This window comes from Scardinius erythrophthalmus, assembly GCF_964197995.2.
Source record: "Scardinius erythrophthalmus genome assembly, chromosome: 15".
In the NCBI taxonomy this organism is placed as follows: domain Eukaryota; kingdom Metazoa; phylum Chordata; class Actinopteri; order Cypriniformes; family Leuciscidae; genus Scardinius; species Scardinius erythrophthalmus.
In genome coordinates this window covers 28,887,333-28,913,110 of record NC_138235.1, presented here as the reverse complement: position 1 = coordinate 28,913,110, position 25,778 = coordinate 28,887,333, and the positions used below count along the sequence as shown (strand labels likewise).

Below are 25,778 nucleotides of genomic sequence, written 5' to 3'. Positions count from 1 at the left end.
TTCACAGTCTAAACAACTGCAAACTACAAGTTATTGAATAGCAGTACTTTATTATTATGCCGGCAAGGAGGTAATACACTGTAAGGTTTACGTCAGTCATAGGAATATATGATGAAACTGCAAAGTCTCATGTTTCCTTTTGTCCAGTATAAAGAGAACAGGATTCGGTTGATAACATGTAAGAAAACAACTGTCGAATACAATCAAAAGAATTTCAGAGTACATGAGATGGCCAGTTAATACAGTGTTATATGTTGTTTTATTCCTAATTATAATATAAAATGCTATAATATAATGATTACGTATGAAACCTTTTATATTTTATTTAACTAGATTAGATCAGCCACTAGATCAATGTTCCAAAAAAACTATTTATTTTATTTTATTTATTTATTAGTCACGTTCTCGGAATGTTAGGAGTTTTTATTGCTCTCATAATAATATAACATAATATACTTTTCTTTTCTTTTCTTTTCTCTTTTCTTGTTCACTGATCTCTAGTCGCATATATCCAGTGTATGGCAGCATCACAGCGCCCTCTGCTGGCGTCAGTCGCGTCGCGCTCCGGCAGGAACTGATTCAGCAGCGGCGCGTTTACGGCTCTCGAGTCACTCCAGCGCTACCGACTGTCGGGATGTGACCCCGGAACAGGACTCCTCCTTATACACAACACAGCTCTCAAATACAACAAAAACGACAGAATCCTGGACCAGGAGAGGTAAGCCATCAAAGCGGAGCTGTTAGAGTTGGATGTAAAAAATTACGCCCAAAAACGAGGGGCGAATTGAAGCGGTTTGGCTGTTTTCTGTTGCTAGCGAGCTAATGTGTGTGTGTATGTGAATGGGAATTGTGGGAACTTCATTCAGGGCTTTGTTACAGCCCCACTGTCCGGTTTGCCTATTAAAACACCCCCTGTATCTTACTCACACTAACTTTTCTCCTTTAAACACCATAGTCGTAGATAAAAGAAAGTCTGTTTGACTGACATTCTTCATTTTAAAGATATATGAACGATTTGTGCGCGGGTTTTGCCACAGGAAGAGAGAAGAGGACTGGAGTGATTCCAGTCCGCGAACTGTCTGCTGTAGTTCAGTGTTAGACCGATACTTAAAATCGAATTTGAATCTAATATGCATATTAATGACGCCGTTTATTATCTATACACGTTATACTGTTTACATTCATTGCCTTTCGCCCTCTTTCAGCACATGAATCTGCTGCTGTGAATGCACAGATATGTTTAAATATTCATTGTGATTGCAGGTTTATTTACATATGCATTTAGCAGACGCTTTTATCCAAAGCGATTTACAAGGTAGCTGCTACACATTTACATTCTTATCAGTTCTTGCTTTCCCTGGGAATCGAACCCATGACCTTGGTGTTGCAAGCGTCGATGCTCTACTGTTTGAGGTACAGGAAGGTTTATCTTTGATTTTAATGGGGGAAAACGTGCAACACTTTATGCTGAGTTCTTGTGTTTGCTTGCATTAATTTGATTTTTATAAGTTTGTTTGATTATCTCAGACTCATAGTTCAGAAAGAATCTCAGTCACTTGTACCATTTGATCATGTCTTAGTGGCAATGATAGTCTATTTTTAGTCTTTCCACACCCTAAACTCATTGTGAATACAGAATACATCTGTCAGCTGCAGCGTGGCTCACATTCGGCTATGAAACTGGCAGTCTGCCTGTAGTGGGCACTTGAACTACGCCAGGCTTCGAGAGCTGACGGGACAGGGCAGGGCCAGCTACTTGTGAACTTGGAAGTGAAACTGTTTTTCTTTAGTCTTCACATTCTCCTGAGGGATTCTAGCTCTTTGAATCCGAGAGAGATGGTTCCCCTCCTCTATGGTAAGGGAAGGGGGGGGGGGCAGGTGCGGCTCATGGACCGCTCAACCTCTGCGTCCCGAAGGGAGATCATCAGCTGCTTTTGAGCTACAAGCTTAGGCATGGACTCAGACCTCCTGCCAAGCCAAGCTTCAACACATTTTTTTTTTTGGTTTTTGTTGGGGAGCCCAGCCCCCCTGGTGTCGCTTGGCATCCCCCTACCCCCTCTCCTTTCTGTCCCGTCAGACACAACACAAGCTGGGTCTAATATGCCTTACAGGCCTGCTCCTACATGATCAAGGCCGGAATTCAGGCTTAAATAAGCTGCAAATGTTGATTCTTTCTGTTGCAATTAGCAAAATCCTCTTTGGCTCACTTTCTCTGACTTTGAAGATAAAACCTTACGTTTACCTATTAACAATCTCAGTCCTTTTTGGGAAATGTAATATTAATTTAAAAGAAGAAAAATGTGTGTGTGTAAAAAAAGATGTATTAATTGGAGTTATGAACTTCTACCTGGTTTAAATCTTCAATCCCAGACAAATTAGCCACACCCTATGAGGACAGGGTTGACTTTCTACCTTGAAATTTAGCCTAGTGTTTGAGCTACGAGTTAATACCTAAATCGTATTATGGAGAGGACTGTCTTGTCATTTCACGTAGCTGTATATTTCCGACAGCCGGTGCAGCAGTGATCCCAAAGGGAGCTTCCCACTGCAGTGGATTTTGTATTGTGATTCATGACAAGCGCTCTGGTGCATAACAACCATCTTGTGAAACACTTATACTAGACTGATTTGAAGACTGAGATGATGCATTGACAAAATAAGCTTTCAAAATCTTCAGTAGGGTTTAAACCACTTCACACCGTGCCATAAAAAGTAAATTGTGATTTACTTAAAGTGATAGTTCACCCAAAAATGAAAATCATTTACTCGCCCTCAAGTTCTTCCAAACCTGTATGAGTTTCTTTCTTCTTCTAAACACAAAAGAAGATATTTTGAAAAGTGTCGATAACCAGACAGTTGATGGGCACCATTGACTTCCATACTATTAGTTCTTCATACAGAACTCATACAGGTTTGGATCAACTTGAGGGCGTGTAAATGATGACAGAATTTTCATTTCTTAGTGAACTATCCTTTTAAATGCGAATTGAAAAAAGGTTTAAAAACGTATTTCCTGTGTGATTTTGAGCATTGCATTGCTGGGTCATGCATTGCTAATAAGTTATGACCTAGTTATTTGTCATCTGGCTGCCTCATCTCTATTGTTGTCAAATATATAGATCTATTGTTTCCACACTGTAAATGTGAACGGCTAGTTTCCCATCATATCTGCTGGAAAACATGGCACAAAAACAACTCAAGCAAGACTTCAAAGAAAGTCTGTACTTTGGTTAAAAATTTCGCTACGCCATATTTTCTGCTAAAATCACCTCTAACTTTCTTTTATTTTATTCAAAGTAGACTGGAAAGTTGAGGGAGAGAAAGATTAACAAAGTCAGGACAGGTCTGGTTTTAATTATAACCTGACTTACTGGATGCTGATTGGACCGGTTAGTTTTTGGTCATGTAAATGGATTTCAGTTTAGTGTTGGTGAGCCATATAGACCTTATGTAGCCCCGCCCCTTTTCAGCGCTGCACTCGTTGTCTTTTGACTTCCGGTTTTATTTTCACAGCGATCTTGCGTATTTATGAACGAACGGCTCGGTTTAAAATCTTCCCGGTCTACTGACATTTGTTAAGACATCTGGTTTAACCATTACAATCCTCATGATAACTTTCGTTAACTTTTGTTAACTTTATATTAAGTAAATCCACTTCAAAAGCTAATTAGCAATGCCATAGGAATATACAGAGCGACCACAGAAACGGTAGTTCAAAGACAATATTCTAAAGATGGCGGCGCGGCGCCCTTGTTTCTCTGGCGCATAAGGTCTATAACAGATCTTACTAGAACAGTGCCCTCTGCTGCTTCACAACTCTCTCAAACTAAACTGAAAAAAAGCTGGTCAGGATGACATGTTCACTGACAGAAGTTAAATTAGTTTTGGGGTTGGCAGTTGGTCCCATCCAATAATTCTTCAAGCCAGCATTGCCTGTTTTCACTGACAGCCAACGGTTATGTAACATATTAAGATCCATAGAAAAACCCACTGTGGCCTGGGATCTGTATACTATGGAAAACCATTTGTGCCAATTGTGTTTTAGATGGTGATTGGCTAACTGTTAACCTTCTGGCTGCAAATACAGCAGTTTTTGTATTATTATTTTTTCATTTAAGTCACAAGCTGAAACTTTTATGGTTTGAGGGCATCTTTTTTGATGAGCTGAATTAGCTCTGGTCTGGTCATCAGAAGGATTTTGATTGCTTTTCATTCATTACAAGGCTAAAAGTATATAGACCCAAACACCACACCGTAATTTCTAAACCATGTGCATTTCTAAAGGACTTGGTCCTCCCTATCTTCCACTCTTCTGGGAAGGCTTTCCACTAAGATGTTGGAAGTTACACGGCTGCAGGGAATTGCTCCCATTTCAACACAAGCATCAATGATGTTTGAGACACTGCTTTTTGCATACTATACAGTAGGGAATTGTGCATATTCAGATATTTCATACTGACCTTCTGCAAAAGATGTTTCTTGAGTTGAAGATGAATTTCAGATGCTGTCACATGTGATGTTCAAACAATTGAGGAATCTTTCTCTGCAAGCGGTTTGTGAGGATTCAAATGACTTGATGAGTCTATAAATAGAGCTGCTAACTGGATTGTGGATCTCCTTCCAGAGCTTCTGCTCCTTCCCTACATGGATAGTGGCAGGAGTCACTGATGAACAGATCTTTTGCAGTATCGTTGATTTGACTCAATCATGTTATGACCTTGCACCAGTCAGATAACTCCCAGCGACCGTACCAAGACTAAAACACTTTGACTTTATCTGCTTTTCTCTATGTTGTAATTTGAATTAAGCCCCAATTAAACTGGGGGAAACCAAATGACACTAATTTGAGCCTCAGTGCAGCCTGGGTCATGACTGAACCAGAGGAGAGGTGTTCTATATTTAGCCGTCAGCCCAAAGGACCCATCGTCACATGATTTGACATCTTCCACTGTGAAATCAGTCTAAAATGACATCTGGTGGCAATAAAACTGATTACATTGATGTTTTCGCTTGGATTCTTTGTGAAAAAAGATTTGATTTATGTAACATGTCGCTTGATGAGGAGTGTGTGTGGAATCTGTGGAATGTTTTAGAGTTTTTTTTATTTGTATTAGTTATTCATACTAATTATATTTAATTATGTCTTCTAGGGATATCCTGTAGAATTTCCTACATGATTCCTATATTCTCATTTAAATGTGCTAAAGCAGAGTTTCCCCAAACATGGGTTTGAGATTAATGTGATAAAATGCCAGTGCTTCATAAAATATATGTATTTATTTTGATTATTTATATTTTATATGTTAATACAATTTTATTGGTATTATGAGTATAATTGTATTACTCTTGAGATTGCCAAGAAAAAAAAGAAGAAAAAAATTATACTCTGATTCTGGGAAATTAATTTAGGAGTCGGACACAGTTTTGGGAACCCAATGGCTAAAGCATGTAAAATTATAGATTGCAGCTTCATTGTGAACAGTTTATTTTTAAAGCAACTGGCAGAACGTTATAGGTCCGTAATATTGGTTATATGTCATCTATAAGTATGTATTTATGTAGTCAGATTTCCAATGTTTTGCATCCATAACCTCTTCTTTTCCAAATGAGTTTTTCCTAAATGTCCCATTTTATATTTTTAAGTCATCTTGTGTTGTGTCACAAACGATTTTGATCATGGTTTTCCCAGTTTTTACAGTCTGACATCCACATATTTTATGACATCTGCAGACTTGCTCAGACAAAACACCTGTTCCAGAGCTGAGGTGTGCTACAGATCTAAAGCCCTGAGAGATTATGGGCCATTTTTCCGAGATTCATACCTTGGAAGTCTTGGAAGGCTGAAGTAATGGTGCTGTTGCACAGGCTTTTCTTGGGTGTTTGCGGCAGAGCTGAGCTGCAGTGAGTCTGCCTGCTGTCTGGCCTGTCTGGTTTCCAGCAGGAAAGGACAGTCATGATCAAAAGCGCGAGAGGGAGAGTGAACGGTCTCCCCCCTGAAGGTGTGCCTGGTGTCACAGAGCTGCCGAGCTGCCTCTCCGGTCCCTCTCGTGTCTTTCATCTGCGAGCACTCCTCATCCCCCCACGGCTGCCAGAATAAAGTGCATGCTTTATTGAATATGAAGCCCTTTTGATGGCACGGCCCTTTGGTGACTGATGAGTCTGTGACTGTAGAAGAGGAAATGTAGATTAGTTATTTTGCCAGCGTTACTCGTTTCTCTACCTCTCTCTGTCTTTATATCTTGTCCCGGCTTACATTTAAGTGCCTTCAGAAATATAAGCTGTTAACACGCCAGATTGGCCACGGGGAGGTTCTGTCATTCTTAAAGTCAAGGCCAGACAAATGTATCTGTCGTGCAATAAAGGGTTGGAGCCATGAGCCAGCTTTTCAATGAAATATAGGCTAACCCCACATCAAACAAGCTGTCAACATGTACTGTATTAGAGGCTCTTTGTGCAGATAAGAGGGCGTGAGACATCACAGGCTCTGGATGTCGCCAAAGGATTCAATCTGACAGATTCACAAAACCCCCGAATATATGTGATGTCATTCATTTTGCTCTATTGTGAGTGCCAATCTGTGAATTTTTATTTTTATTTTTTTCTTCTCCCACATGACATTGGTGTGAGATGCATTATCGCATTGATTATGGATTACATGCCACAGACTGTCTTTGTTTATTGTGTTGTGATGCTTTTTCTGGAAAATAACATTTGAGGCATCAGATCGTTTTGAAAATTGTGTCTTTCTCATCTGTGATTATGTTCTTTTCTTTTGCTCCTCAAGGTCCTTAAAATTGTTTCACACTGAGTGTAAGTTTGAAAATAGGTCATTAGGAAGTGAGCAAGACGAGGGAAAGCTGGGAGCACTGTTAGATCTTCCATTAAATATGCATGAGGGCCATTTATGATGCTGTCAACCTGCTCCATGATCTGAAGTGTGTTCAGACTTCAGACACTGTCATTCTCCTTAATTAGAAGCTTTCTGCAAAGGTTATGATGGGTTTGATATTTAAGCCAGTTTGTACAGGTAGAAATGTTGTTTCTTCTCTATATCTCTATCTGTTCCGTTTAAATAAATGGTAACACTTTACAATAAGGTTTCATTTGTTAACATTAGTTAATGTACTAACTAACCTGAACTAAATATTAGCAATACATTTGATAGTTAAGAGAAATACAGCTGTTCAGTGCATTAACTAATGTTAACAATTACAACTTTCGATTTTAATAATGTATTAGTAAATGTTGAAGTTAACAAACAATAAATGTTGTAGAAGTGCAGTTCATTATTAGTTCATGTTAACTAATGTAGTTAACTAATGAAACTTTATTGTTAAGTGTTACCAAATAAATGTTCATTGCAGTTAATTTTAGATGTAATTCACATTTTTTGGCCCTCATGCATTATATTTTTTGTATGAAACCCAAGCAGGAATGTATTCAACTCACGAGTTCTGAAAATAAATTTGAGTTATGAATAATTGAATCCTCTCTTGCTCTGTGTGCGGTTGCTCAGCAGTGCGTCAGGAGCAGGGGGGATGAACCGAGAGGAAGCCCCTGGCAAGTCTCCTGAGGAGATGTACATCCAGCAGAAGGTGCGGGTGCTGCTCATGCTCAAGAAAATGGGATCAAATGTAAGTGTCAGACCAGTGAGAATAAGACATCTTCCGATGTGCTTTAAAGACGACATGAAATAGCATTCCTTTTTAACATAAGTAATGTGACATTTCGGAGTGAAAAAAAATGTTCTGTGAGAAATAATTAGAATTAGTGTCTGTGAGGATTAAATTACATCATTAAGAAATGGGTAATTGATTAATATTGTTCCCCTAGCTGCACAATCTTGGTTACATTTTATTGACTATGAAAACATTTTTTGAAAAACCTGCTTTGATTGATTAATAATGCAAAATAAGCTGATTATTGTTTGGATATTTATGTTTTCTTTAAAATATAGAAACCAGCCATTGTCTTGAATATGGTAACGTTTCATTGTTCCTTTAAACTGATTTAGCGTATGCCGGTTTAGTTGCATTTTAAAACCTCTGTGTAGTTCTTAAGCAGACGCTGGCATGGATTTTCATTGCCATATGTGAATGTGTTTTTTTGTCCCCACCCTTCCAGCTGACACCAAATGAGGAAGCATTTCTGCGGAATTATGCAGGCGTGGTGCATAGCCAGATGAGTCAGTTGCCACAGCACCCTATTGACCAGGGTAAGTCAACATTTACTGCTGACCAAACCTATGACATCACATCACACCTCCACCCTTTACCACTAACACTCAAAGGTAGCATTGAAAGATTAGAAGAATTATTGTCTTTCCTTTCCTGATTGTTTAGTTCATCATTTGAAATGGTGTCGTTAAAATGTCATAAATACTAAGGAAAGGTGACTTTAGATCATGCATATATTAGATTTTATCTATCTGTCTGTCTGTCTGTCTGTCTTTATATATGTGACCTTGGATCACAAAACCAGTCACAAGTAGCCCAGGTATATTTGTGGCAATAGCCAAAAATACATTGTAAGGGTCAAAATGATCACTTTTTCTTTTATGCCAAAAATCATTAGGATATTAAGTAAATATCATGTTCCATGAAGATATTTGGTAAATTTCCTACCGTAAATATATAAAACATTTATTTTTGTGAGTGAAAGCAGCACAATCGTGAACATGGACAACTTTAAAGGCGATTTTCTCAATGTTTCGATTTTTTGCACCCTCAGATTCCAGATTTTCAAATAGTTGTATCTCGGCCGCATATTGTCCTATCCTAACAAACCATACATCAATGAAAAGCTTATTTATTCAGCAACAGTGATGTAGATATCTAAATTTAAAAAAATGTACCCATGTGACTGGTTTTGTGGTCCAGGGTCACATAAAAAATTAGCAAGATTTGTTTATTGGGGCAATGTAATGCTGTAGCTTGTTCCACAAGGAGGCGCTAGCACGACATAAATATTTTGAGTAGGCAGTTTGAACTACAAATGTTATTTTCCTGTGTTTTTAACTCTGATCAGTTGATCTAAAGTTCTAGAGTGAGTTAAATTCACTCAGTTATATGCTATAGTGAGAATGACACTGTAATGTCTTACTAAGATGCATTAACTGAGCGCTTTGTCATAGAGTTCACATGCTCTGTAACATGTTATGTTTTTTTGACAGGGGAAAAATGTTAATGTTGTAAATAACATTAACATGTGGTGCATAAAAGTGTGGAGCACACATTTTGTTTTCATTAAATATGCATATAAGCCTGGTTGTAAAGTGATAGTTTTGGAAGGATCTTTATAAATAATGCAGTACCAAAAGATAGATGGAAATAGATGTGTATTGTACATCTGGGATTATTCTTGATCAAAATCCTTTTTAAGCAGATCTTTGTGTGTGTTTGCTCCAATGTTATGAAATCTTCTATCGTTGGTGAGTGATTTTAAGATGTGATGATGTGTTTCTAGAATAAAAAAATGGAAACGGCAGCCCTAAGATGAAAGCGATCTCTGTCTATCAAATGCAGTCTAATGAGGCAGAGATGAAAGGGACTTAATGAACAACACGCAATGAAGAACAACCTTTGTTTAATGCACAGACGAGGGCCATCAGGAATATGTTAGGGGAGTAAACCAATATGTGTTAAATATGTTAAATTTCAGTAAACCAACAACTCTGGACAACATGAGCTGTGGAACATTATAACTGATCTAGGAGCTTTATACAGCGGATGCTATTGAAAACGCGATGTGTCTATCCCTCACAGCCTCACTTTCATACCTTTCACGGCGCTAGTCTGAATGATGACTATGTAGTATTGGTGCATATAGATGGCACTTTAGCTCTGCACACTCTCGCGCTAATGCTTTCTCTTTCACATCAGGCAAAATAGTGCTGCATCTCAGGGGACTATACCACAGTTGGATGAATTATTTACGTATCCAGCTGTCTCAGAGGAGCCTGTGTTTGTGTCCAACACCTTGGAAAATGAGTCACCCAGTGACTAGTATAGCTTTGCAGATAAGGCTTAATTTGCTTCTGATAATGCTTACAAAAAAAGAAATGCTATATCCTTTACATTTACAAGTATGACTGATCTGTAAGCCTCTCAGATTTCTGGGGTAAATTAAAGGAATGCTGTCAATAATGTTGTGTTAATAAGAACCGTATAAGTATGGGAGTTCATCTGTGATGGGCACAGTAACACGTTTGTGTGCAGACGAACAAACTGAATAGACTCGGACCACTGATGCTGACCATTTCACTTTCTCAATGGCTATTGTTCTCACATGTGAATAAACACTTCTGTGTTGAATGTTTTTTATTTTCCCTTTCGCTCTTTCTGAGAGAGAAATGTTTGGCATGATCGTGCTATTCTGAATGCGGTCAGTTTTGATGTCAGCTGGACAGGTTTGATTGATTATTTGACCATGAAGGTGGCGATCCACACCATTTATAGCATTAATACTTGTGGATAGGCTCCCAGATCTACTACCTTACTACCTACTACCTAGAACACCTTAGCAACAGCCAAGCACCCAAGCATTGCAACAGTGAGTTTTGCACTCCCGATTTTCTTCAGTTGTGTACAAACCTGGTATGTTTACTCCTTCAGATGCTCCAAACCTGTTACTTTCCCTGTTTACTAGTCTACGGATTAAACAAATTTGCATATGGGACCATCTAATTGGCTAATTACCATAGACGCATATTCTAAATTTTGTAATGCAACTTTAATCTCATCTAAGGCCTTGAAGTTTAGAGGATGAAACTGGATGGTGGTGTCTGGGGGAGGATGATGGGCGTAGGAGAACTTTGAGAGTTCCTGCAGCTCAAAGCTTTATACCATGCCAAGCAGACTCATTAACAGGCCTGAAGAAATAGATGCAGCTATGATCAGGCAACTCTTTATTTCTGCAATAATTAGGCGAAGATGTGCATTTGGTGTCCCGTTCATACAATTTTTATTTTTCTAATAATTCATTTTTTATATACAATTATAAAACATATATATTAGACGAGAGGTAGCTTAATAATTTGGATGCAAAAGAAGCACGAGTGGCAGGCCTGATTGATCCTCATCACTGGCTGAAAGCCGACAACGAGGCTGTGAGAGAGCCTGCCACCCCTTTTATGGATGCCTTGGGAACTGAACAACAAAGTGAGTACAGTAGACAGTTTCCATGGCGATGGAATTGAGTGTCGAGCGGGGTGGACAAGGGCTTCGTGGTGGTGTGTGGATGAGGGAGTGGAACAGGCCTCATTAGGGGACCTTCAGTCAAGCCAGATTGTTAATTACAGACGGATGGTGTGAGAACATCACACTCACTCATTTGGTCCTGTCTATGTGACAAAGCGTTTGAAAGGAAGCTGCTCTTTTACGTCCTCCTTTACAAGCTTTTATTGTCTTTGTTGTGTAAGTGCCTGCCCTTTAAAGAAGAGTTCAAAGCTATGCACGAGTTAGTTGTGTATTATCCATCTTTTAGACTGACACAGCCGAGTCAACAGTCTTTTGTCTTGTGTCTGCTGGTATAATCCTCAGACAGTATAATCCCAGACTGCACTGCATCAGTGGACTGATGCGACACAGACAGCGCTCTTAAGACCCTTTATCACTGAACCAATGAGTCATTGCCCAAAACACACAGAAAACATCATTTTCTCATTGTGTGTGCAAACTACAAGCCAGTTTTTATTTGATAGATTTGATGATGGTTTGAATAAATTACTTTTGCTACATCGCTAAAATTAAAGAGGGTAAAAAAAAAAACGATATAGGCTAAAGGTTAACATGGATAATTTCCTCTCAGGCTCTATTTAAGCCTAACTTTAATCTGTCCATTTTTGTTCATTGTAACTTCAATCGGTTTGTTTGCCAGCTGTGAAACAGTGTTTTTAGGTGGTCCACTTGCACAGCGTAATAATGCAGTAGATGTTATTAAACAGCCCTGTCGCCATCCTGCTGTTCACATCATTATCCTCTTCTGCTGTAGATTGTGACCCGTTTCTAATTGCAGTAGTAATAGTCTAAATGTCTTGTTTCCCCCCGATAAGAAAATTAATGAGCCACAGAACCTGCTTTAAAGAAATTACACTGTCATGTGGAAGGGAGAAAGTAAGATTTAGGGTCTATTATAATAATTTTTACTCTATTTATTTATTAATTATTAAATAATACAGTATATTATTTAATTTTAATCATATTTCTATAAATATACATATATTTACACATATATGTGTGTGTGTGTGTGTGTGTGTGTGTGTGTGTGTGTGTATATATATATATATATATACATATATTTACACGTGTGTGTGTGTGTGTGTGTGTGTGTGTGTATATATATATATATATTTACACGTGTGTGTGTGTGTGTATATGTATATATATGTGTATATATGTATATATATGTGTATATATATGTATATATATGTATATGTGTATATATATATGTATATATGTGTGTGTGCGTGTAAGAGGATCCAGCCTCAAACTAAGTTAACATATGGAAACACTAATACTTAGTCAAATGGATAATCATTTGATGTCATTTCTACAGACTCTGATTCATGGTTAACAGTACAGATAACTTTAGCAACATCTGAACATGACGTTCTGTTCCTTTCTTCCGTTGTTGGCCTTCACAGTTGTCTTTCTTGTCTCATACAGCTATCATGAGAAGAGCAGAAAAAAGTTCAAACTGACAATTCTCCTTCTACAAAATAAAAATCTTAATAATCTAATTGCATGAGCTAATTAATTACAAAACAAAACCAGCACATATTTATTGTCTGGAAGCAGGGCTAAATGAGTAAACACTGCATTCCTGACATGGATCAGACCCTCAGTCACCTCTACAGACATTGCCTGTAACAGAAATACCAGTATAGATGCACTGGTTAAAAAAAAATCTATGATTTCCAATTCATTATATAATAGTGTGTTACTAAAGCTAATTAGTCTGATTGACGATTATGCCCACAGCTAGATCTCTAGCACTGAAAAGAGGGATGTCTGGGACCGTGAGTCAACTTTTGGCTACTTTTGAGTTTTTGTAGATGTAGAAGTGTCTTGCGTGATCCACACAGAATGGTGTGGGGGTGTATGTGTGGTTGTTTGTCAGTCCCACACACTCACTGCTGGCCATGTTTAAGCACACTTCCTAATGGCCAGTAATACCTGCTATCGCAGCTCCTCAGCGGTGATCTGAAGGCCATCATCTTTGAATCAGAAGAGTGCCCTGTCTGGTGTCATCATTATATTGCTATTATCAGATGCTTCATAGGTGACAGACTTACTATTGCTGTTAAACAGGGACGATTTAGGAAATGACTTCTAATCATACAGTGACTTTGATTTAAAGGTCCACATAGTACCGGTAATAGTAGTTCCATATTTAGTGTATTTTGTTTTTTCCTGAGTAATTGTTAGGTTTAGATCATTAATAGTTTTTATTTCAATTTTACATTGAGAGGCAACCCACACCATAAAACAGCTTTTATTATTATCTAATTACTGTGTTATTCTTTTTTTTATTGTATGCATTTCTATTTGAGGTAAAAATTAGTGATTGCGCCATTCAGTTCATAAAATTAGAGCTTGTTCGTCTAATGAGCGTGTTAGTCTAATGAAGCTGTTCCTATCAGAGATTTCACCTTCACAATTGAAGCGCTGTCCCTTCAGTATCATAGACCACAGGTGTTTTGTGATATGATAATGGGTTAGGGTGAGTGTATTCCTCCGGGATTGTGGTTCGAGGTTAAACAGGGCAGTATTGGAGAGAGGCAGTGATACGGGGATGTGATGCTGTGTGTTCATAGGTGTTTGCTGCCTGCCGGATTGTGATGCAATCTGATTCTGAGCTGTTGCTAGGCGACGGCTCATGAGGGTTGTGACGTCTGCGGCGCGTTGGCTTGTGATCCTGACACAGCGTGTGTCGCAGGGAGTGGCGCGATCGTAACGAAGGCAGGCGGAAGATGGAGAGGGACATTTTCCTCCACTGTCTCTCCATCCTCCTTCCGCTTAAACGCACTTCCAGTTTAACTGTGAGGATGTTGAGAGCAGCCTGTCAGTTGTTATAAAGCTTCGTCCTGAATCATGATCAGGCCGTTACGCAAGCATTATGCAACTGTAAAGATGATCAATCAAAGACATACTGTTGATGGTTAAGTAATCTCAATACTCAGCATCAGAGACATTTTCCTGAAAAGTATAAACTATCATTCAAAACATTGCTCTTTTTATATTAAGAGTATTTGTTTTACTCGGCTGTAAGCTAAAGCATCGGAAAGACTGAAATTAGACCCGTTTTCAGTAGAATTAGACAACCTGTGAACAGGGTGTGAAGCTTCAGTGTTTTCAGTAGGGTGCTAATACTCATCTGAAGTCCCCCTGTGTGCTAATGTTCCTGCTTTGTTTTAATCAGAAAGATGAAAAGTCATTGTTCTTACTCTTTCTGCTTAATAAGACTGTTTTAAAGAGTATCTAAATTTGAGTGTTAGGCCAATAACCACATAAAACAGACTTAGAAGTTGTCTTATAATGCCTAGTTTTAAGTGCAATACTTTTTAGTATATCTTTTTTGTAGTCAAGTTTGATAAAATATCCTAAATATTGCCAAGGAAATTCTAAAATACACAGACCTTTAGTAAGGTAAAATGGCACCTTTGATGTTGAAAGCGTTTCTTCTGCTTTTTGAGAAGAATAAAACTGGTCATTTTATATTGAGGCAGTGGAGTGTCTGATTTGTGGGTTAGAGCACATGAAAGGCAGAGGAAATTAACATGCTAACATTCTGCTTTCTGCTTATTAAGCTTCAGCTAGGTCAGTCAAAACACTACTTTTTCTTCAAACCATGTTTAGAATAAAGAATAGGTCCATAACTGGGTTGCAAAACATATGATATTGGACTACATCCGCCCTTCCTGTGCAGCAAACTGCCTTTGACCTTCAGACGTCCAGACCTAAAATAATCTGGACAGAGCTCACGTTTTGCTGTTTATTTACTACTGTTTACACATTTGTGGTATTGTTATTAATCCGTGTTCATCTAGGGACAGCTGGACCTACAAATCCTGTTTGCCTGGTTTGCAGGGGTTTGTTTTCCATCCCCGGGCAGGATCGTTAATTCAGGATTGGAATTGATTAGAGCCTTCCCTTGATAAGACTTGGCCCGAACCTGACTGAAATCACAAACTGCTGCTGCTGCTTTAAAAGCCGCACAGACTTCCTGCTATCCGCGGGTGACATTTTAATGTCTTTAAAGGACATCTCTTGCAGTGTTTGTTTTGGCTCACACACGGGTCTCTCGTATTTCAGATATGGACAGTAGTAGATTTGGTTTATAGAGGCTTTTAGTCGAATTTCTTATCGGTGCGGCACAGAAAATCCTAAGCAGTGGTTGGTAATGTGGGTGTCGTGTGTCTCATGCCGCATGCTGCAAAAACAGATGCTGATTTGACCCTGACGATAAGCTGTTGATGTGAACACAAACTGAGGTCTATATGTATCTGCTCTGTATTCACAATACAAATGAATGTGATCTACTTTGACTCTTATGAATGGGATCATTATGATCTACTGTGAACATCCATCCCCACAGTTCTCCAGGGCAGAGATCAGGGCATCTGGAGTGTGAATGTGTGAAATATTGATTTGAGGTCAGTGCTGTTAAAAGACGGCTTATTTTGACAGATTTCAGACTTTAGATACCTTTGCACTGTTCGAAATAATACTAACTTTCTGTATGTACTGAATACATGACCCACACTGCATTGACCAACAGAGCACGGTTTTCCACAATACATTTACATTTATGCATTTGGTAGACGCTTTTATCGCATTCAAGGTATGCATTTTCAGCAGTTCATGCGTTCACTGGGACTTGAACCCATGCTTAAATGCACTTATTTTTCTCATTTTATTAGAATTACATTAATTAAAACATTTTTACTTTGAGTAAAAAACATACAAAAAGCAGATTTGTAGAACTTGTAAAATTCAGTACATGTACACTACATGTTTACCGTTGCATATTTTGTGCATGTTTTACATACTATTTAAACAAATAGTATGCAGTATTCATTGTATACTGCACAGGCCTAGATTTCTTTTGGAATGTTTGTAAGGCAGACAATTGTAAGGCATTGTCTGAGTTTAATTATACACCACACAGCCTGTTTGCTCTTCAGCCATTATAATAATGTTTGTGCCATTGGACGAGCTCACTTAATTTGCTCCGTTGTGAAGATTAGGCTACGTTTTCCTTGCCTAATAAAGCTGTTAGGATAATAGCTTGGAGAGTGGCTGTATACAGTGCTACGTGCATATAGTTTTAAATTAAGTATACTTCTTATTGAATTAAGCATTTCATTTTTGACTGGAATTTCTTTATATAGTTATTTAAATCTGTAATATTTATATAATTACTTAAAATATTTATAATATTATGTATAAAAATAAATATATACGAATGATATAGTTGTTTATTTTTTGCATATAATCTGTGAATATGGAATAATAACCTGCCAGTTGAACCCGGTTATCGTCTGATGCAGATCCTATCACTGGTTTTGATTGTTTTGTCCTTTTCCCAGGAGCGGAGGACGTGGTGATGGCCTTCTCAAGATCAGAGACCGAGGACAGGAGACAGTGACCTCTCGCCAATGCCGAGTCACTACAGCTGAACACAACACAACACAACACTGTTGACTGATGGAGAGGGCGGAGCCTGAGACGGGAGAGGGGCGGGGCTCTGCTGCATGCCAGTTGCCCCACTTCCCTTCTCTTCCCCATTCCCCTCTTCTTCCTCACACTAACTGTTACACTATCGGGCCCTGCGGCCGCACTACCTGGTGACTTACAGCAAACCAGTCAGAAAGAGTCCTGGCGGGTAAATATTTGATTTGGGGTTTTTAAGTTGTTGTTTTTTTTTTTTTTTGTTTTTTTTTTGCATCATGCTTCCGTAAAACTGGCGTTTTATATTTGTTCCCATGAGAGACTTAATGGACCAAGAGCTTAATTTGTCTGGTCAAACTACGAAAAAATATAAATCGCCTTATGGGTTGTTATTACAGACAATTTTCTTTTTTTGTGAATGCGTGTATGTAGTTTCTTGTTTTACTGTCTACAGGATCATGCAGGTAGATTTTCTTTGTTTGTTTACTTTATTATTTTCAGGTTTTTGAATTGTTTAGTAGTTGTTCACATTCATAATTTCATCCAAATAACATTCATGTTGTTGTGGAGGATACCGAGGCCCATACACAAGCACACACTCGCAGAACGGTGTACACGAATCACCTGATGTTTCATGATCTGTTTTTTCGATGTTTGGATTAATGTGAAATTTCATAGATTTTTGTACAGAACGTGAGAAAAAAAGTAGAAAAGTGAACGAGTTGTGCCAACTGTGTTTTTATGTAAAATATTTCTAAAGGTATCTAATGAATGTCTTAGGTCCTTATTTATTTTTTCAATGTCTTAAAATGTAGACAAACACAAACCCTTTTAAACTTCAATTCTGATTTGTAACCGCGTGTTTTTAATACGAATGAAACCATAATAACCACAAATTTACATGTCAAATGGAAATCTCAGCCTTAGGACGTGCCGTTCTCGGACACGAGTATGCGGCACGGTATATTTGACTGTGATTCAGTGGTGCTAGTGAAACCCGTTTTTGAAGACGAAGATGAATATGAGCTTGTTTCAATTCCGAGGACGCTAAACGTCCCACGATATCTAAATGATTGAAAATCACTTTTTCAATTTGATTTTGTATTTTGGCCTCTGACCTTTTTGGTAACATTAATTCATGTTCGGTATTTAATGCGTATTCATGTTTTGTTAACTTGCTTAACATAATTATTGTATCCTAGTGTTTTGAAATGACGCATGCCTGCATTGTGATCTACGGTGTATATGTTCAAGTAGCTCTGTAATGGTCACGAGAGCCTCAATGTACACCCCTTTTTAATCTGTGGATGTAAGTCCTTTTATGGAAATGGCTTTTATAGTTCTCGCTAATATCAGCAATAAGTATTTGAATGTGTTCAGTCATCAAGGCTACTTATCCACGTGACAGACGCATTATCTCACCAATGACAGGAACGTGCATCTGGTTGCTTTTAACTGTAAATCCTCCTTGTTTTGTCTATGCATTGTTTCTTAACATCAGAATCATACAATCGTGTCTTACATGCGTTTCAGGTTGGGTTCGTTGCCTTTCAGCTTTGCAACCATATGAATGTCACTCTGGATTCTTGTTTAATTCATTGACTTCATTGCATGTTGTCCCTACTCGCTTGAGCTGTTAAACTATTTAATGTGAATTGCTTTTTTTTAATTGTTTTAATATTCAATTGAATGTTTTTTTGTTTTTTTTGTTTTTTGCCGTATGGCCGTCGACCTCGTCCCTTGACTTAAATGCGTCCAAAATCTATACCAACTGAACCATTAAAGGAGTTGAAAACTGCCTGTTGTATTGAAAGTTTTTGCTTCCAATGGAATTTATTCTGAAATCAAGTATGAAAGACTGGGTTGTGTGTTTCGACCCTTCTGTCTGTGAGATAAGAACTAAGCTGGAGGGAAATCTCATAATAAGGGCATATTTTGCTCCACTTTATGGAAGTCTTTGGAATCTGCTCTGGGATCTGATAAGATACCAGTACAAGAAAAACATAAGCAATGACACAACAGATTATGGATGAGCAAAATTGTTTTACATGCAGATAGTTATGCTATATGATAAGTGATACGTTTCTTTAAAACAAACTCTAATAAAACTCAAATTTGATTTGCTCAATTAACCCCGTGGTGCATGATGTCCACTAAATATGTAGTATTGCAATATTCATCAATGTATTGCATGTTTAATTATTTGACAGGACAATGACTTGCTGTTAAATTCAAATGAAATTAAAAAAAGATTCTTTCAGTTGGGTACTCGCTTTTCAATAATTAAATGGTTAATCAGGTTTTCATCAATCATTTGATTAATTTATTTTAAATGGGCATAGTATTGTCTATATATGGAACTGAAACACTGGCCAATATAGTGTTGGAGGTTTCAAGCCTATATATGCGCGCCTGGTGGCCAAGCTTCACTGCTTCACACAGTGTGAATTAGCAGAGCAATAGAGCAGCTGTACATAAAATCAGGGTTCTCAAGTCTCACGCATTGGCCGTGAGACACACGCAATTCAACCAGTTCACACGCTCACACGCCACACCGTGTATTTCTCACGCTGAAAAGGCAATGCCAACCAAGTTGTCCTACAAGCTTTATATATAACGTTGTATATGAGGCGCGGGCACACAAAGTGAAGTTTCCTGCCGCCAGCACGTATCTCGGCCAGATTGCGTTCGTTACTAGGCAACATAGATGCGCGAACACACGGAAGTTGACGGAAGATTCTCGGCCACCGTACGTTCGTTACTAGGTAACCAACAACATCGCGCGAACACACGTCGTGATGGAGAAGGTAAGTTGGACGAAAGCTCGTCTAACATTTTTAAGGCTGGAACATTTCATATATAGCCCATAGTATACATTATTATTGATGCAGTCAAAAACTCTACAACTACTTTGCAACCAGCTTACATTATCTGAAACTAAGGGAAATGTTAGTGGGTATGGGAAGGAATGAAGATGTATTTCTTCATTTTATTTTAAATAAATTTAAATGTATTTATTTTATTTTAAATTATATTATATATTATACTGTATTAATAGTATTTCTGGTTACATTAAGACATACATATTAAAGCAAGAGTGCTCTGGGTAATATTTTATATCCTGTCAAAACATAACGTTACTTTAATCATTGATTGCCATGCATTTGTATTTTTCAAACACTAGCAACACAAAACACATTTCATAAGCTGGAGTGTGTACTCTTGTGTACACACACACACACACACACACACACACACAAACACACTAACATACCTTAATAATATGTCATTTGTTCTCAATGTCCCACCACACAATAAATCATTATACCATTTCGACTAGACACATTCAAAATGCAAAAATATTTGTTTTTCCAAACTGTTTGGAGCAATTTGTTATATTTTTGTAATTTTTGTAACTTAGTTGTAATTTTGAAATATAACATTAAAGAGTATATTTGATGTGATTAATTGCTCTGTCATTTATCAGATTTACCAATTGTTATTTTTAATTTGTGCTGGTTAATTATGAACAAGGGGTAAAATTGGGGGGCGGGGACAGGTGGGGGCGGGGCTCCATTAGGCTCCTCCCCCAACCGCATGTGATCTCACTCCAAGATTTTGATAAAACTTGAGAACCCTGATAAAATATTGCAATCCACGCAACATAATAGGAGACATGTCAGAGTTCATAACAGGACAAATTGTTGGTGCGTGGCTCATCTGTGACCAGGACAGCAAGTCTTTGTGGTGTATCGAGAGCTGTGGTATCCAGGGTAATGCAGGCATACCACCACGTAGGATGAACCACATCCAACAGGAGTAACTGTCGACGCAAGAGGAAGCTGTCTGAAAGGGATGTCTGGGCACTATCCCGAATTGTATACAAGAAAACATAAAACATGTATTGTTCTCTGATGAGTCCACCTTCTCTGACTTTCCCACATCCGTTAGTTACAGTGTGGAGAAGCCCCAAAGAGGCTTAACACCCTGACTGTCGCGTGCCCAGAGTGAAGCACAGCGGTGGATCAGTGATGGTTTGGGCTAAAATATCAAGGCATTCCCCACTGCGCTTGATGCGTCACTGCCAAGGACTACCGAATGGTTCAAACATTGTACCCTGAAGGGGGTGGCGTGAATCAGCATGATAAATGCACAAATACACACAGCAAGACTTGTGACAGAAAGGTTTGATGAACATGAAAGTGTAGCTGAACATCTCCCATGGCCTGCACAGTCACCAGATCTAAATATTTTGGGGTATTTTGGAGGAGATGGTCAGAAAACATTTTCCTCCACCAGCATCACATATAGTGACCTGGTCAGTTCCAAGAGGAATGGCCCAAAATCACTCTGGCCACTGTGAAGGATTGTCTCTGTCATTCCCAATATAAATTGATGCTGTATTGGCCACATTTGCGAATCTTGTTTCCAAGTAAAAATAAACACTTGTGATCTGGTATTACAGTGAATTTGTCCTTGAGTGCATATTACTGTATTGTATTTAGAAGCCGTAGGTGAAGGTACAGTATACAGGCTGTTGCTAAATGCAGATTGTGATATGTTTCCCCGTTCTGATTACATGAATTCCCCATATAATAACCAACATCTGCTCAGTGCTTCTCCCGCCATCTTCCACAGATGGTCAAATCCTGTGATTTAGAGGAGGCTGGCTGTGGGAATGGAGCGCCAGCTGCTGTGGAATTTAAATGGGTATGCATCATCCTCAATTGGATCACCATTTTCAGAGCATGACACTGATACACAGCTCCATCACCTGACTAGATGAATGTGTTCCTATCCCAGATCCATTAGACGCAAAGTGGTTTACCCCTCTGTCCCTTTCCTTCTGCCTGAAACTGTGCGTGCATCTCAGATCTGTGAAATATGAAGCCCTGAAACATAACTTAAATGAATGAATGAGGCATTTATATATTTCATATGTACTAACTGTACACCCAAAGCGCTTTACAATCATATCAGGGGATCTCTCCTCAACCACCACCAGTGCAGCATCCACTTGGATAATGCGACGGCAGCCACAGTACAACAGCACCAGTGCGCTCACCACACACACAAGCTGGAGAGGAGAGAGAGTGATAGAGCCTTGAGCCTTGATACTTGAATATTTATGTCTGTATTGAAAGTTGGCTAATGGTTTGAAGGCATACTGTATGCTCGGAATGGTGCCCAGGCTTTTGGTTGACTTGAGAAGCTGTCCTGAAACTGTCTGGGGAGATATGCAAAGTGCAAAATGAAGGCACACAAAAGTGTCTATATCCATCTTTGAACCTTTTAAAGAACTTTTAAAGGAGTATTTCTCTGAGAAACTAATAAAAAAAGACCCATAAGCAGCGTTTGAAGCAAGAATAAAAACTCATTTTATATTATATATTTATAAGTATAAAACTAATTACTTTTAAATGCGTTTAAGTATTAATGCTTACCTTTTGTTTTATTCTTTGCGACGGTACACTCCATCCTTATGTCTATTCACACAGATAAGAGTTTAAATAGGTTATTAATGTAACTTACTCAGTATTTATCGAGGATCATATTACTTCCGGTTCTTGGCTCATTTTGAGCATGCATTTTGAGTCGGACAAGGCCGATCGGTTCCGACCAAATCATCAATGCTATTTGTGAGCCGGTTCATTAAAAAGAATCGGTTCAAAAGAACAATTCTATTTCTAATCGGACAACGCCGTCTCGATTTCCTCACTTCTAAATAACGACGAACATCACGAATTTATGAATTGTGTTGAAGTAAAAAGTAAGATATTGTGCTATGGAATGTAGTGAAGTAAAAGTGAAGTTGTAAAAGTACAAACATTTTAAAAATCTACTTGAGGAAAAAACTGTCAAATGCAAAAACTCGACTGTCAGTGGTTCCTCCAGACTAAATATTATATTATTACATATAGTTGGAGAAATATTATAGTTGGACAACTAAATTGCAATCTAACGAGGTCTACATAAAAGTGTTCATCTTCTGAAAACCATTGGAAAATTATAACATCACTGCAAAATGTCATTATTAGAGCCAGGCCACTGCAAAATGTCAAATTATCTGTCCACTGGCTGAGCTTATTTAATAAGCTTGCGTTAAGAGCAGGATTCAACATGTTAGCTGAATGATCTCCTTCTGGCAATAACTGCACCACTTAATTCAAAGACGCTTTCAAACTATCTGAAAACGCAGACATGTTCAGACTACTCCAGACTCGGGCTAATATCCAAACAGGGCTAATATTAAAGCAATATCATGCTCACAGAGTCAGTGTTGGGGAAAGTTAAGACGCAGGAGAAGAAAGTTCAACACTCTGGCTGCGTCCGAAATCGCATACTCTCTTGAGTTTATTCACAAATGTGATGTATAACTAAAGTCATTTTTGCTTATTACTATGGTTGAATAGGATCATCAAAGCAGTAGCAAAGGCAATGCGTAATAAAGTGAGATTAAATACATAAAGTAGCCTATATGTGTAATTTATAATATTTAATTATTAGGCTACAGGTTTGCATAATATCCCGAGTTTGCATTTTACTGTTTTTATTTGTTTTGAGGAATACTGAATCTGTTTTACTGTTTTTTACTGTTTTTCTGCAAGTGAGATGATTAAATGCCTGCTCACATTTAGTCTAGAACTACAGTAACCATAATGTTTAGCACACAAAACACCTCTGCACTTACTCACAATTTCTCTCAACACGAGGACAGGAGAGCTGTCAGTTACTAATGGAAAACTAAGTAACTTGCGTTACTTATTTGAACAAGTAATTCAGATTTTTTGTTGTAAATTTTAAAGTAATCTGTTACTTTATTAGTTACTTGAAAAAGTAATCTGATTACTTGTAATGCATTTATAACAAAAGTAAACCACATCTGAAGCTTTCTGTGATGAGTTAAACATTGCTTCTTTCACTCTGTCCTCTTCCTGCACGCCTCTTCATTGTTTTCCGCCATATACTTTACAGATTTGGCTGATATTAATGAGTCATATGTGGGTGGAGAGCCACTGTTTTTTCACTCTGAAGCTCCTGTCCTCAAACTGCTCTCTGTTTAAATGAGTGGCCAGAATCTAACCCATACTGATTAATCCTGTGTGCGTCTCATCTCACTCCACCAGAGAAGTCTACATTCATTTGTGCCGGATCACAAAGAGCACATTAGTCTGACCATCTGCTGCATAAGTTCTTTTCTTCAGTAATTAAAAGGAAAACTTGAATGTTTTTACATAATCTCTCTGCTGCATTTAATTACAATGCTATCTATTTAATTTCAGTAATCAGTTTTATTTTTGTCATTCAAATCTTAGAAAACTTAGAGTCATAGAAATGATATTACAATAGACAATAGATGTTATATATTTGTTATATTTTATATTAATTAAATTATTATTTTACATGGTTTATTTATCCTCATTCAGCAGCAACTGTGCACGTGATGTACTGACATGCTTTGAAACAGCTTTCCAATTTTTTTTGTTTTGACAGTGACCAATTTAGAAATAGTCACAGAAGTGACGCACGCACACATGAGATCATGCCATTTCAGGCTCATTTTAGCACATCCTATTTATATACAGATAATTTATTCAGTTATATGAAGCATTCAGGATGGCGTCCATTCCTGGGGTTTTCATAATGAGTCCTGTCCACCTATGGCCTTCTCATACACCCATCTGTCTCCTGTTTTTGCCATCAGGATGTCCTCCTACCTCCACTGGAGGTTTGAAATGTGTGTGGGAAAATATGCATTTAATTGAAAAATAGGAAAAACAGTGGACAGGAGATATATAGGAGAAGTTATTGCCCATATGGCCACATAAAACAAAGTTTCCTTTGAAAACTTCACCCATATCAGTTCTCTTATCTCTTATGTGAGCAATAATAGGAAAGAATGTGTTGATATTTCTCAGGGCCAGTAACATCTCATTTAGCTTGTCTCTGCAGTTACCATAGATACAGCAGATTGCATGCTAATTATGCAGGAGTCAGGCTTGAGTTTTTTATTAACCTGAATTTTTGTTCCAGGAACTCCACAGAGACACACTTCGGCACGATCAGCTCTGGTAATGCATGTTGACGGATGCAGCATAACACGAGATATCCTCATTAATATGAGCTGATAGGAGTATATGTCAGACCACACATTTTTACTGCTATTATAAGATCCAGTGTGTGCGTTAGGGAATCTTTATATAGTCTTGAACATTTGGAGCTTCAGGCACATAAGAAGATCGTGTTATGCCATCAGTGTCTGTCAAGATGACTAAATGTAACCTGTGCTCTTACATGGATTAAAATACTTGGTGGGATAAGCATGATAAGCACATCACAACAGCATTCAGAAATTGAGAGTTGGGATATCTCTTTATGGGATCATGTTTCTTCTTTGTGGCTCCTTGAGGGACGAGTCGAGTCCGGAAGCTGTTTTTAAGAGAATCTTAAGGCTGAAAAAAATCTTTCCTTGGGATGCAAGATGACAAAAAGATGAATAGGAAGTTTCCATAGCAGTGTATCTGACCTGAAAGTTATTTATTGTTATACACACACACACACATAAATGCACAAATACACACTAAAATTATATTACAGTTTAAATTATTTTTATCTTATGCTTTGTTTTGTGAATAAACACAATAAGAGCAGCATTTAGTTAATATTAAAATTGATTTTCTTTATGGCTTTATGTACTAGGTTTATTTATATCTGCATTAGTTGTAATGTATTTGTACACATAGCACTTATTTTCTTAGCAAATAACTATTTTGAACTGATTTTTGCAAGTGTGTTAAAGATAGTGTATGTTTATTTTTTCAGAGAGGCTAGCAATATAAGCTTGCTTTGAAAGCATAAGATCCCACCCTCCCTTCAGAGCGTCTCCAGGACCAAACAAAAGTGTCACAAGAAACAGCATTAAAGTAAGCACATAAGTAAGCACATAACTTTACAATAATAATGAACATAAACAGTAGCCTACTGACCTGTACCACCTGACTGCTCTCGGCGTTGATAGTGTTGTCCTTGAAATGCATAAATTCGAGTCACAAAACTGCAGAGTATAACTCAAGGGTTTCCATCTCTTCCATATTACAGTAGTTA

General features: G+C 38.0%; 1 protein-coding gene across 1 annotated transcript; it reads left to right on the top strand.

Annotated features, from left to right (window-relative positions):
• The first annotated feature begins 534 nt into the window (after positions 1–534).
• ctnnbip1 (catenin, beta interacting protein 1) lies at positions 535–18,471 on the top strand. Its single transcript, XM_081385843.1, has 4 exons — positions 535–718; positions 7,517–7,634; positions 8,125–8,215; positions 16,592–18,471. Exons 2-4 carry the CDS (start codon positions 7,539–7,541, stop codon positions 16,648–16,650), a joined length of 246 nt encoding a protein of 81 aa, XP_081241969.1. The 5' UTR covers positions 535–718; positions 7,517–7,538; the 3' UTR covers positions 16,651–18,471.
• Positions 18,472–25,778: the final 7,307 nt, after the last annotated feature.